The 13,622-nt window shown below is 34.7% G+C and overlaps 2 protein-coding genes across 6 annotated transcripts; one reads left to right on the top strand and one right to left on the bottom strand.

Moving 5' to 3' along the window:
- The first annotated feature begins 3,542 nt into the window (after positions 1–3,542).
- Positions 3,543–7,491, top strand: LOC100247519 (calmodulin binding protein PICBP). 2 transcript variants are annotated; one of them, XR_002030446.2, is made up of 2 exons: positions 3,543–6,946; positions 7,028–7,491. XR_002030446.2 is itself a non-coding variant. In XM_010654678.3 (2 exons), exon 1 carries the CDS (start codon positions 3,954–3,956, stop codon positions 6,861–6,863), a length of 2,910 nt encoding a protein of 969 aa, XP_010652980.1. In that variant the 5' UTR covers positions 3,543–3,953; the 3' UTR covers positions 6,864–6,877; positions 7,028–7,491. The 2 variants fall into 2 exon arrangements, 1 of the variants encoding a protein (XP_010652980.1); XM_010654678.3 differs by having other exon boundaries at positions 3,543–6,877.
- Positions 7,492–9,825: 2,334 nt separating this feature from the next.
- Positions 9,826–13,247, bottom strand: LOC100262774 (uncharacterized). 4 transcript variants are annotated; one of them, XM_059738768.1, is made up of 7 exons: positions 13,028–13,111; positions 12,436–12,674; positions 11,260–11,398; positions 11,067–11,172; positions 10,710–10,831; positions 10,488–10,609; positions 9,826–10,353 (listed from the first exon to the last, which is right to left on the bottom strand). In XM_059738768.1, exons 4-7 carry the CDS (start codon positions 11,170–11,172, stop codon positions 10,044–10,046), a joined length of 660 nt encoding a protein of 219 aa, XP_059594751.1. In that variant the 5' UTR covers positions 11,260–11,398; positions 12,436–12,674; positions 13,028–13,111; the 3' UTR covers positions 9,826–10,043. The 4 variants fall into 4 exon arrangements, with proteins under 4 accessions (XP_059594751.1, XP_010652979.2, XP_059594750.1 ...); XM_010654677.3 differs by lacking the exon at positions 12,436–12,674 and having other exon boundaries at positions 13,028–13,247; XM_059738767.1 differs by lacking the exon at positions 11,260–11,398.
- Between the last annotated feature and the right edge of the window lie 375 nt (positions 13,248–13,622).

Here is a 13,622-nt window from a genome sequence, read left to right as displayed (position 1 = left end):
TGTTGGTCCACAAATATTTGGGTGGGCTACATTATAAATCATAATGTTTCACCAATTTGAAATCATAAGAGTTGGTTTCGATTTCTATTGAGGTGGAACCCACTAGGTTTCCGTGGGATTTCAAATGGAAACGGAATTGCACCGAAAGCTTGGGAAAATGGAAACCACTGTCGGTTGGATTTTTTGGAATCCCAAAAGGATGAGAAATTGGGAATTCCAGTGTCGGCTGGATTTTGAAGAAAAGGAATTTAAGGACAATTTTAATATTTTTTTTTTCTAATAAATTAAACTAAATCATAAAAATAAGGAAAAAAAGAAAAAAATCTACCATATCATGTCTATTTGGTATCATACCAAAATTTGAATTTATATCATTAAACCATATAATAAAATTTAAACCGTCAAATAAAAACATAAATATACAAGACCTACCGACAAATCAACACGAGAAAAGTACAAAGAGATATAATTATAATATAAAGTAATGCGACCATATACAATATACCAAAACAATGAGATTGCGGTAAAATTGAGATAGTCATGTAATACTTTGTGATTGGTGTTAACTTTTTATTTATGTTATTGAATTTTGGCACTTTTTGATGATAGAGTAAACCCTAAAAATAATCATCATATTTATAAAATATGATATTTTAAAACACCATATAAATATTATTCATATTACGTGACTTATAAAGCATTTATAATGACTCACTCTCAATTATGTAGATATTATTTATTTTGAGCTCAAATGATCTTCACAGTTTTAAAACGCATCTATAAAATTAAGAAAAATTCATACTTATATAATATTAAAAATTGTCCCCATCAATGTGGGATGTTACGTACTTACTTGAAATTAAAATTATATTTTTATTTTTAAAAAATCAATTACATTTATTTGAAATTATTTCAAAAAACAGTTTTTTAAAACATTGTTTTTTTAAAGATTTTTTTAAACTTTTTATGAAATCAATGTCAGATGCACTCTTAATTACTTGTCATCTTCCGAGATAATAAAAATTGTGATTTTAAGTAAATTTAAAAAATGATATTTTTTTTTAAAACATGAAATAAAATTTTTTAGACAAAAATATTCTTCAATAATTTTTTAATCCCTATATTATATCAAATATTTTTTTTAATAAAATATTTAAAAATAAAAAATATCAAAATGAGATTATATATATAATTTTCAATACATAAAAGCTTCTCTTTTAATAAAATATTTCTAAAATATTTTAACATGTCACTTTCCTAAGTTGGGAAAAAGTAGGAGTTAAGATTAACGTTTTAGGAAAATTCGTGTCATTCTTCAAACACGGCACCGAAATTAATCATGATGTGAGAAACACGTTATTATTGAATAAAATTTTAATAATTATCAAAATTAATTTTATTTTAAAAAAATTATTTTGTCCTAAATATAAAATGAATTACATAACATGGGATAAACGCGGTTGAGAATAAGAGGAATAAAAAAATATTTTGTGGTGTTGAAAATTCAATATTCAAATAAAAATCCATTCAAAATCAAGAAAATAAAAATATTCGATTATGTTTTTTGAAACTTGTTTTTAAATTAAATAATAAAAAATAGTTTTTTTAAAACAAATTTAAGAAAATATGATAAAATGGACCTATGTTTTGATTTTAATTTTAGAAATCGATAAAACCATTTTTTACTTGTTCTTTAAAAATTATTGTGTATTTTATTTTGTTTTTCAAATTTATTTTCAAATTTTTTAAAAATTATTTTTTATTTTTTAAAAACAAAAAATTGTTTGTAAATGGCAGGAAGATTCTAAACCGCTTGAATTGAATTCAATTTTTCAACTAATTCTTTGACAAATAAAGCAACAAGGATGATTTGTCTACTGTGATTTTAGCTATCCCATTACCATTTAGAAATTATCATCATCATCATCTTTATTATTATTATTATTATTTTTACATTTTTGCTTACCTTATCATAATAATAATAATAATAATAATATAAAAAATAGATTAATTAATAATTTATTAAAATGTTTTCAAATATATAAAATAAAATAGAAGGCTCTAAAATATTTTCAAAATGAAATTATAATTAAAAAGCATTCATGTGGAACTACAAAATAAATCAAGCTTATGTCCTCAGAGAAATGTGATTTAAAAAAAAAACAAATTCAAGATGGGAGTTGGTAAAAATTCAAAATAAAGCAAAGAGGGTTGAATTGAATTCAAGTTTTCAACTAACTCATTGACTAATGAAGTAATTTGTCCTTAACCAACCCACATTAAGGTTCCATGCTCAATAAATGACCATAAATTTGGGATTTGAAATTGCTAGAGAGAGAGAGAGAGAGAGAGAGGATTACTCCTCCTCAAGATTTCTTAATTTTCTTCATACCTTTATTTAATACTCAAAATTTAAATGTATATTAAAAATAATTAAACTAAAAATTGAAAATGCCTAAAACAATAATAATAATAAATTATTCAAAAATTGAATCAATAAAACAAATTAAAAATGAAAGTGACTTATTTTTTTTAAAAAAAGAAAAAAAAAAAGAGAGAGAGAGAGAGAAGGGAGTGGCTGAAAAAAATTGAAAAAAAACAGAAGAAGAAAGTAAACCTTTAATATTTTATTAAATTGAGAGTGGATGAGGGGTTTAAGAGGAGCGTCTGTGTCTGCTTGATGGAAGGCCTTAACGGTGAATGGCAGAGGAGGAGGGTCCCACCCCCCATGGCCCATTTTCAGCCGACCAGTGCCTCAGTGGCTTTGTCTTTTGCAATGTGCGACCGTCCACCCACGCTGCTCGGTCCCTTTTAAGGCTCAAATGCCCTCTATGCCCAATAAAAAAAGAAAAGAAAAGAAAAACCTATGTCTAACTTGAAATTACCATAATACCCCCTTGCGATTTCATTTTTTCCCATTTTAAGGTTAAAAAGTTTCTTCGAATTTGCTAAGTTAGTTTCTTTGAACGAAATTGGAATGATCATAAATAGTTTCCAAAAAGCCATTTGATTGATAAACCTACCTAACTTGAATAACATGCTCTTATCATAACATAGTTTAATTAATTAACGTCTCATTTAGGATTACTTTTTGTTTTAGCTTTAACCTAGAATTGAAATCATATTTTTTCAAAAGACGATATTGATATTATAGAAATTTTATTAAACATCGATGACTTTTTGCATAAGTTAAAATAAAACTTCTATCAAAAGCAATATTTTTTTTAACATTTTCATGAAGGTCTTCTAACAAAATTACAAAAAAGAGGAATAAAAATTCTTATAGAATAATGAATTGACTAATTGAAATAATGATGGGCATTTCCGTCATTTCACAAAGAGCAAGGACAATGGAGAAACATGATGACGCAAGTGTGTTTTGCATACAACAAATGCAATTATCTTCACATAATGCATCCCATCCCTATTATGAGCTGAATTATTGACATAATCAAGGGCATTTTTGTCATTTACCATGAACTATGGACTGTGGAGCAAGTATATCTAATCAAAATTAGGGTAATGCCTTAAGAAATACGGAACAAAGACAGTGCCCAGTGCAGAAGAGTCCCCATTTCAAAAGACGCCCATGTAATAATTCAATTCAGAAACTGCCCAAAACCAATGGGCCCAAACCCTTTATAAAAATTCAAGTCAGCATCAAGCTCCTATCTCAGCCTTATTCAAATTTGATCTGCTAAAAACCTCACATAGAAAGGGGCCCCAAAAGGCAAATACCAAACTAGGAAGAATCTCTAGTTGTTGGGATTTCAGGACTCCTCTCTTCATATTCATAGCTTTTATCTCAAACCCCAAAAGAAAAGCAAAGAAAAAATGAAAAAATGAGAAAAAAACCATAGAAAAACTACCTTTCTTTCCTTCCATCCCAAAGAAAGAAAACCCACCTCTGTTCGCATCTTCCCGTTGTAGATGCCTGTGGTTTTTCTCTGAAGATGGTCCAAAGAAAGGTAGGCAACAAGCTTGGAATCCAAGCTGATCATGTTAGTAAGACCGAGAAGCGTTTGGGGAACCTCAAACCGGGGTTTTCCCAGCACCAGGATGGCAGAAACAGGGCTGCTGACATGAAGAAGAAAATGAAGAAATCAAGATCAATCAAGCTTTCAGATATTGAGAGCTTAAGATCATCACCTCTGCAGCCTGGCAAGCCGCCTCCTCTCAGTGCCCAACCAGCTGCAGCAAAGCAATCTGTGATCAGGCCACCTGATGGGTCGCCAAATTATATGAAGTCCACCAGCTGTTCTGATGCAAGGAAGGAGAGTTCCCAGGTGAGTCCCCGGAGTCCTCAAACTGGTTCTGGCAGTGGGCGGAGGCTTTCAAGTAATTCAAAAGTTTGCTCCGCTTCCACCCATAGAACTGCAAGAACATCAAGTTTGAAACTGGTGAAGACCTTAACAAAGAGTCCTAGCTTTAAACCGGTGAGAGCTTCTACCAAGAAGTGCTCCAAGGTTGCTCTGTGTGCAGATATGGATGCACATGGAGCTACGTGTTCTTCAACCCTGAAAGATTCCAACTTTCCTGAATATCTCATGCTCAATCCTGGGGGAACTGAATATGAAGGAACTTCAGTTATCAAGGTTTGCCCTTATACTTACTGTTCTCTCAACGGTCATCACCATGCTCCTTTGCCTCCATTGAAGTGCTTCTTGTCAGCAAGGCGACGTGTGCTGAAGACCCAGAAGACTATGAAATTGGAAGCTCTATCCCCGCGAAGAGCTAAGCTGCCTGGTGATGGCATGAAATCAATTGATACTGCGCAGGTGATCATTGATGGGAAACCTGCTATTCAAGAAGTTGATTCAGGTAGCTCAGCAGTGTCCCCTCTCATACAAGAAGTTGGCATGGATTTTTTCATTGAAATCTATGCTAAAAATAGAGATGACTCTGCTGAAGCAATTGGAAGCAACATACCTGATCAGGATGATGAGGAGATAGTTGATGTTGCTGGGGAAACTGGACATCTCAATGACATCATGCCTTCAGTTGAAGGTGGCGATGAAACAACAAAAGATGATGGGCAAGTTGCAGACAGCGAATCAGATGAACCACCAGTCTCTGAGATTGATTCTGGGGACAATCTGGATCAGAACAGTGATATCGTTTTCGCTGAAACCTCTTCTGAACGAGACCAGAGGGCAGAGGAAGCAGATGAAGACTATCCACCTTCCTTGGTTCCAGGAGAAATCACTCCTGGATACAGCAGTGATGGATGGGAATCAAAATCTGAAGCTACTGATATGGACTGGGAAGAGGGGCGATTTTCGGCCCAACATCCTCATAATTCAACTCAAGGCAACGATGAGTCTAATTTGGGAAGCGGTTACCTGCCGGAGATCAAGCATCCTGATTTGCATGATGAACCCATCTCCAAGCCAGATGATATTATCAGCAAGTGCTTTGAGGAGATTTTTTCTGAAGTAAAGCAAGAGGTCATTGAAGATGAAAGTTCATGCTTTGAAGTGCAATTCAGCGACAGTGATTCAGATTCAGATAGCATAGACCAGAATTTGGAGAATGATGAATCTAGCCAAATGTCCGAGAGCCCAAATGAAGAGCAAATTTCTTCAATTTTCAAGGAAGTAGCAACTCATGAAGAAGAAGATGGAAAGGCCGGGATATATGATTTCTTCAGCATTCAAGTTGATTCATCTCCAGTTGAAGAGGCAATTGACGAACCAGTGGCAGCCAATAATGAGAAGAGTGGAGTTTCTGAAGCAGGGTCTTTAATCCTGGAGATGAATCCCCAACTTGGGGATGTTGAAGCCACTGGTGACATTGAAATTGCGGATAAACCTATGATTGATCAACAGGAGAGTGGATTTCTTCAAGATGATGATGCAAATGTGCAGCTCAAGAACCAAGACTCTGATTCGTCTCAAGATTTGAACATTACAGATCAGGATGAAACAAATGAAGATTTCAATGGAGGTGATAAGGCCAGTGAAGACCACCAGTTTGATTCCATCACTGAAGGAAGAAGGCTGAGTGAAGAGGCATTCAATGAAACCGTCCTTCTGAAGACTGAGTATTTAGAAACAAATCAGAATGCTGCCACAAGAGATTTTGTCCTGGAGCAGGAACTCATCAATGGTGGTGATGAAGGAGGAAAGGAAGAGAAAGAACAAGCGGATAGCGTTGCTGATAACTGTAAATCAAGTCGAGCATTTTCTGATGAAAGCCTTCTTGCAGAAACTCAGGATCACCCATGTGACAACAATGTTGAAGACAAGATTGACTCTGAGGAGGATAAAGCTCAAGCTGGGAAGTTCAAGATCACAAGTTCCATGGATTTGGAGGAACACAGTGATTCAAAAATGAAGAAATCTGCTTTAGCTGAAAACAGTGATGGAGAAGTTGATAACATGGAAGTGGAAGATAGAACCGAACCAGAAGCAGCAGATACACGCCTCAGTTCCAACAATAGAACCAACTCAGAAGTCAGAACTACATTCTTCCCTGCACGACGCAACACCAACCAAGAACTAGTCACAACCTCCAATAAGCCAAAAGGAGCAATCAGACGCAGGAGACCTGTCAAGGACAATGAAGAACCAAGAAGCTTCAATCCACGTGAACCAAATTACTTGCCACTAGAGCCTGACCCAGAAGCAGAGAAGGTTGATCTCAGGCATCAAATGATGGATGAAAGGAAAAACTCAGAGGAATGGATGCTTGATTTTGCACTCCGCAAGACTGTCACAGAACTTGCTCCAGCTAGGAAGAGGAAAGTGGCACTGCTTGTTGAAGCTTTTGAAACAGTACTCCCATTGCCCAAATATGAAACCCGTATCAGGCATACTTCAGCAGCTTTTGCTCACCCAAGACCCATTCAAGCCTGCAGCTGATGCAGGTTTCTACGGTAAACGCAAAAACTCTGCATTCTGCAAAGCCTGTGTTCCTGTTGCTTTATTTTATCTACAACTCTATTGTAAGTATAAAATCTAAAAACCTAGACAGTAATCCAACCAATATAAATTAGAGATCAAACCATTCTTTCCCTTTTGTGCAGGCGACAATCAGAGGAAGCAGCTTATGTACAACACTATAACTACAATAAATCGGTGAACTAAGTACTAATATAATTTATCCAAGGTCTGTGTCTAGGAGAAAACTACAGGAGCCAAAAGATCAACAAACAAGTTCTGCAGCTCCTCCAGAATCAGAGGCAAAACTTATTGAAGGAGCCATGGTGAGATGGAGATTGAACTGCACAAACAATATTGTGTTTCTCCTAAGCTCTGAAACAAATGTTTAAGTTAAGAGCATTGATTTCAATATTTATGTAATAACAATAGTGTGTGGGGAGTTTAGTTTTCTTCGTGTGATAGTATCTATCTATCCTTTGTTGCTGGAGAGGGCACATAACCTCCAGATATTGGTAATTACAATACTGATTGTTCGTTTATTGTTATTATGTATTGATGACCAATTGAGTTGTATCAACATATAACTAATAGTTTCTTTTCCCCTTAATTCTAGTTCCAATTCACACAAGCAATCATCAAAAGATTATGTAGTCTGCAAAAGGATTATTCATTCTGGAAACAGAGTGAATAAACTTTTCAAGTTCGTAAGCGTCCATTTCTATTTCCTTAAACTTTAGAATCTCAATCAGTGGATAGTATAATAACAAAAAGGGTAAAGCATTAATATTTACCGATAAGTAGTAACATCTAAATGCACCAGAAAGGCACATGAGAACTTCCTTTTCATCTGGTTACCTACTGTAACCCAATATCTAAAAACTCAATCTTGGAACTGCCTAATCAACTCTAAATTATGAGCCCATAGACTCAAGAACACTGCACGATGAAGGAGAAGAATGCTAATGACACTGCCACCTCTTGGACATGATGCATCTACCAAGGGATCCCACTGTTAGGCACTTGCCCCTCATTATAGTCCACACAAAACATGACACCCTATGGGGAATTTGAAGTTTACAGATCTATAAATAAGAATAAATCGAGAATCTACTATTAATGTTCCTATGCCACCACATCCTAGCAGGCTTGCAGCTTCTCTGAAGGTTAACTGAATAAAGGCTTCCAAAGAAGAGCATGGCATTCTCCAACAACTTCCAAGCATGAAAATTCTTAACATCATGTTTTAATGCATTTCCTCTGGGGGCCTTAAACTTCACCTCCTTAACAGACAAATGAGGCCCATATGTTTTTGACTACTAAAATCTCACGCTATAATTTCCCTAATCTTCCAGGTCCACCATTCCTTGCTCTCACTTCTATACCTACAAGCCTACAGTTCCTACCATAAGCAATTCCCTCCTGTAGCAGATTTCCAAAACACTAACTCAAAGAGTCTGATTGAAAGCATGGGAAATCTAATACTTAAGCCTTCTTGGGAGAAGAAAGGTCTCTCACTCCAAACCCTACCAAGAGAGTCAATAATGAGCCAATACCACTAATCCAACCCATCTAACAGAGGTCTCCTCCCATCTTCCTCTTAGACAAACTTTATAAATCAAAGTTCCATGGGAATTCTATCCTCATTCTCCTCAAATCTCTTGTCCATCCTGATGCTTCAAATGAAGATTTCCCCTCTTATGCAATGTGCGCTTAGCAATTGATGCAAAACTTGTTTCCTCTCTTCAACTACAAGGTTCTCAACTTTTTCTTACAACTAATTTCTTCTTCATTTTTCCTTTTTGTGCCAATTTATTCACCTGTTTTTTCAGGCTGCTTCCATAAAAACTTATCTACTTGCACAAATTCCAGTTCAATCCTCAGCCAAACTCCTAATAATTTCCTTGCCACCATCAAATTCGAAGAGTTCCACAACCCCTACCAACTCCAGAGGCCTCTTCCTCGAACCATTTACTCTGAAAGTGAAACAGACCGCTGCCACTTCTTTACCACAACTATCAAGCACAAGAATATGACCTAGCGAAGGCTTTGGCAACACACAGAAAAACTCTTTTAGGAGTTTGGCATGGTTGGTTCTTGCAGAAAAGATAAAAGGGTTGTGTGACTAGTTGCCCCTCTATGTTATTTTGGACTATTTCGAGGGAAATTATGGTCACCCTCTTTGTTGAGTGTCTGGAATAGTTTGCATTTTTTTTTCTTTGGTTTTTCTCTGATCCTCTACTCTAAGCTTACTGGGGGGTGCCTCCCCTTTGGAAGTTTTGTGCTTTCTTTACTGATAAAAAAGAATGGTATTGACATCAATGATCAACTCCAGGACAATGTTCTCATTCAACTTGAGAAAATGTCTACCAAACAAAGAGAAAAAGCCAGGATTTCTACATCACCAGACCAAGTGAACCACTTTTCTCTTCCTACATCAAAGAGAAAATGTCTACCAAATAAGATCAACCAACTCATTTCTATTTACCAAACCTGGAACTCCCTTGTAGAAGAAGAAAAGCTGACATGACCTTTCTTATGATAAGGAAAGTCATCCGCGGCACACCATGGTTCATCCCTCCCTGCAGCCTCATAGATTCCTCTCGAAGGTGAGTCCTTTCCCTATCATCAATTTGACACACACCTGGAAAACGCCCATACAGGGCAACCATAAACGGTTTTAAAAAGAAAAGCTACCAAGAGCCTCCCAACTACCCCACCCACCTTAGACTCTTCCCTTTGATAATCTACACACAAAAATACAAGTGGATTTATAACTATGTGCAGCTTATTTTCAAAATACTTAACAGGTATGGATTAAGTCTCTTAACAAATGAAAACAGTTTCATCAATATTTATTTATTGTTGGTAAGACACCATCTGTTTATATTTGAGTCCCATCATATATTATACCTGTGAAAGAGTTGCAAGAAAATCTCAACCAGGATCAGAAGCTTATATATATATGTATGTATATATATGAATTACTGACAGCATCATAAAAATAATGATACTGAATACATTTCTCTTTTAAGAATTAAATACTACAACAATTACCACTACAACAAAGGTAGAACCTTTTTTTTTTCAATAAAAATTTACAATGCAAACTAGTTTATTTCTGAATAACAAACAAATTATGTGGAAAATCTATTTCACAATCTACTGGTCTATTGTTAAATGCACTTTTACTGTCGGAGACTCACGAATAAGTGATTGAAGCTCTTCAAAGTGGTTTTCCAGAACATTGCTGTCTGAACTTCGATCTTGCATGTCTGCTACATTGGAACTAGACTCAACATTCCCAGTCTGTTCAACTGATTTATTTTTTAGGATGCCATCATGAAACAACTTAAGGGCATTGTCCGTTGAAAGGGAATGAACAGTTTTGTACAAGCACTGGAATTTGTTTCTAGCTTCTTGTGTTTCAACCAACTTCTCTTTCAAGCCATCTGGGAGGCAAGCTAGAGCACTTTGTCCAGGTTGCCAAACAAAAAGTGAAACCAAATAAGCACTAAAGAACTGATTTTGTGGATGAGAAAAAGAATTGGAAAATGCTAGATCAGTAAACTACAAGTTCTTTCTTTCTTTTCTTTTTGTCATTACCTAGTAACACCTCTGACAAGACCCCATTTGTATCCGACAAACACTGATTCCTTAAAGCCAATGTTGAATCCCTCTTGAGCAGATGCTTCTTTACCCGCTATGACGCCATCACGATACCCAATCTAAAAATTCAAAAAGGATGATAATATAGCTTGGCGTAAAGAAGATCATCCAACAGCATGAATAAATAAACAACCAATCAACTTGAACAGGTAAGGATACCGTATGAAATTGGTCACGCCTCCTCTGCCATTCCCTGTCCAAATCAGATACTTTATCCAAATCTTCATCAGAACCATCCCCTAAAGATGCATCTTCATGCCACAAGTCATCCCCATTGCTATCTGAAACAAAATATTAAATCAATTGCTTTGCTTGAAAAGCACCCAAAAGATCAGCTCTTAAGGATAGTAGACATTGCAAAATTATAAGCACAGTTACAAGGAATTTGTGTGTCATTCAGAAAGATTTCCAATTGACACTAAAAGTTGCAATATTCCATTGGAAACCCCACTAAAGGCTTCTGAATAAATTCATAATCTAATTTGGGAAACAAATAATTCAGACTGAAGTCAATACCACATAATTCATCCTGCTTAAGATTGGTAGTTGACCCATGATCCAATTTTACCCTTGATAGCTGCAAGGCTTCTGAATAGAGCTCATCAGCAAGACTGCCCTCCATCTGTTTATACCACAGTATATTATACAATTATATAACTAAGCATATGAAAAAGAAATACATTTCAATTTGAATGACATAGCAAATTACCAATTTGACCAAACAAAAAGAGAGAAGGGGTGGGGATTGTGGTTGTGGTGGGGTGGGGGAAGCGAGCTTCTTTTTGCACCAGTAAGCCAGAGTTATTTGGAACAAGGAGGAGCATAAAAATTGTGATTTGTGCTGGTGACTGTAGGGGAGAAACAACAAATACATGAATCTTCTTATTCTAAGCTCCAAAATACATTAATCCTTCACCAGATATGATTGTCAGCAGTTTCAGAAAACATATACTAAGTCAAACTACATAGAATCTAAATATGAAATCTTTATTAGTAATTGTCAATATGATTATGAAACCAGCAAAAGGCAGAAATTTTACAAATTGAATTTCACAAAGGCATCCAACTAAGAAAAAACACTGGCAATATGGTTGACAAAATCTAGTAAGTGGCAAAAAGTTATGCAGTAAGAACTCCAAAAACTCACATAAAATATTGTTGTATAAACCAAAAAATTAATTGCAAGATGCCAAATAAGGAGTTCATATGAAAATTACTTGGAACAAGTATAACCATTGTAACAGAAAATTGTTGGCAGAACTTCTACATAACCAAAAACAGCCTTTCATTACATTTACAAATACAAATAATTTAACATAAATTTTGCACTTTTTCTTTTCTTTTCTTTTTTGTTTCCACGTTAAATCACCAAACTTTACTGCTTCAATTATCAAAGATGTGAAGACCTTTCCAAGCTTATATACAAGGCGCAGTCCAAGTTGTACCTCTGAATAAGGCGCATCCTATTGTACTCATGCAATTGCATAGAATCTAAACAAGCAACTACACAAATTCCCAATTCGCACCAATAAAAATATGGAGCATGCTATTGAATTAGGATCGCCTTGCTGAAGTGCTTCATCAACACGCTCAATGACGACTTCATTGACAAATTCAATGGCGGCACCCCACAAACATAGAATTTGAAAAATCAAGGGCATTTGTGCTACAATTGTGTTCGCAAAGATCGAAGCTAATTGCAAGAATTGGCTGGTTCAATTACATAGAACTTAGCATGCTAAATTGGCCACATACCTACCAAAGTTTCGAACTTTTTATGCAAAATAATTTATCGAAACGCGGCCAAACGTAAAATATCCACAAACAATCACCAAAAAAAAAAAAAAATTGCATGGAATAATGCAAAAAGTATCAAATTAATTACATGGGAGCACCCAAAAACAGCGTCGTAAGATGAGAAGCTGTTGTGTCGACCAGTGTTTGAAATATCGAAAAATTTCGGCGATCGGCTCCAACACGATATTCGTCACCGATTATCGACGGAAATTTCGGTAATTTTTCGGAAATATCACCGATATTTCGTTATTTATCGGTATTTTACCCATTTTTCGGGAAATTTCCCGATATTTCCTACCAGTCCAGCCCACGCACAGGATACAAAATCTGTCCAATTTTTTATTAAAAAAAACAAATAAGATGCTATTTGGTAATCTGATCATGATTTGCAGGCAAAGGTTGTGTTTTTCAGCCTAGCTCAAAAATCGTGGATTTAGGGTTCGTGAAATTTAAATCCACTGGCATAAAAGCAAAGAGAACCCTAGAACAGATCCAGAAAACACAGGGAGCAAAAAAAAAGTAATTTTTTTGGTTTTCCTTGGGGGCTTTGCATGGATTTTCTCGGAAATCAAACGAGGATGAATTTTCCCGGAAATCAAATGGGGGATGGATTTTCTTGGGAATCAAACGGGGGTTGCAAAAAAACAAATAAAAAAAAAAAACCATGATTAGATTAGTACCTGCGAGGATTGAGAGTCGCAGAGGAAAATAGGGCTTCTTGATGCCTCGAGTGAGAGAAGTGGGTGGCCAATTTGAGTTTTAGATTTAGTAGGGATAAAAAATAAAATAAAATAAACAAATCATGAGAACAATTTTCCTCCATATAAATAATTATTAATTATTAATTATCCATCTTAATTTTTATTAAATCAAAACCGTGGCTTGGGTTCAATCATGGCTAGCATTGGACTATGATACTCTTTGATAATATATATTTAATTTAAATTTATTAAGGTTCATCATTATAAAAAATCTAATTCTAATTATTTTATTTTAAATTATATTTAATTGATTAATAAAAATATAAAAATCAATATTATAATTTTTTAATAAGTCTTTTTTTATATTATTTATATGATAATTAAATATAAAAAATATAAATATTAAAAAAAATCATATACATATATCATCATTTATTTCACACTATTAAATGTATTTGAATTAAATAAATTATAATTTTAATATTAAATGTATCATAATTTATCTCATTAATCCTATTATAAAAAATTACTATCTTAACTTTTAAATTTTTTATATTTATACTTTTAATTTTGA

The sequence above is a fragment of the Vitis vinifera genome, chromosome 7 (assembly GCF_030704535.1).
Source record: "Vitis vinifera cultivar Pinot Noir 40024 chromosome 7, ASM3070453v1".
NCBI classification, from domain to species: Eukaryota; Viridiplantae; Streptophyta; class Magnoliopsida; order Vitales; family Vitaceae; genus Vitis; species Vitis vinifera.
This window is presented reverse-complemented; position numbering and strand designations above follow the sequence as displayed.

Bases quoted from the DNA above. Each gene is read 5' to 3' on its own strand.
- LOC100247519 (XM_010654678.3), top strand. From the start codon at position 3,954: ATGGTCCAAAGAAAGGTAGGCAACAAGCTTGGAATCCAAGCTGATCAT.
- LOC100262774 (XM_010654677.3), bottom strand. From the start codon at position 13,170: ATGGAGGAAAATTGTTCTCATGATTTGTTTATTTTATTTTATTTTTTA. The intron at 10,832-11,066 runs GTATTGACTTCA...ATTTTGTTTCAG, and splicing joins TAAGCAGGATGAATTATGTG to ATAGCAATGGGGATGACTTG. The intron at 10,610-10,709 runs GTATCCTTACCT...TTGAATTTTTAG, and splicing joins GGCGTGACCAATTTCATACG to ATTGGGTATCGTGATGGCGT.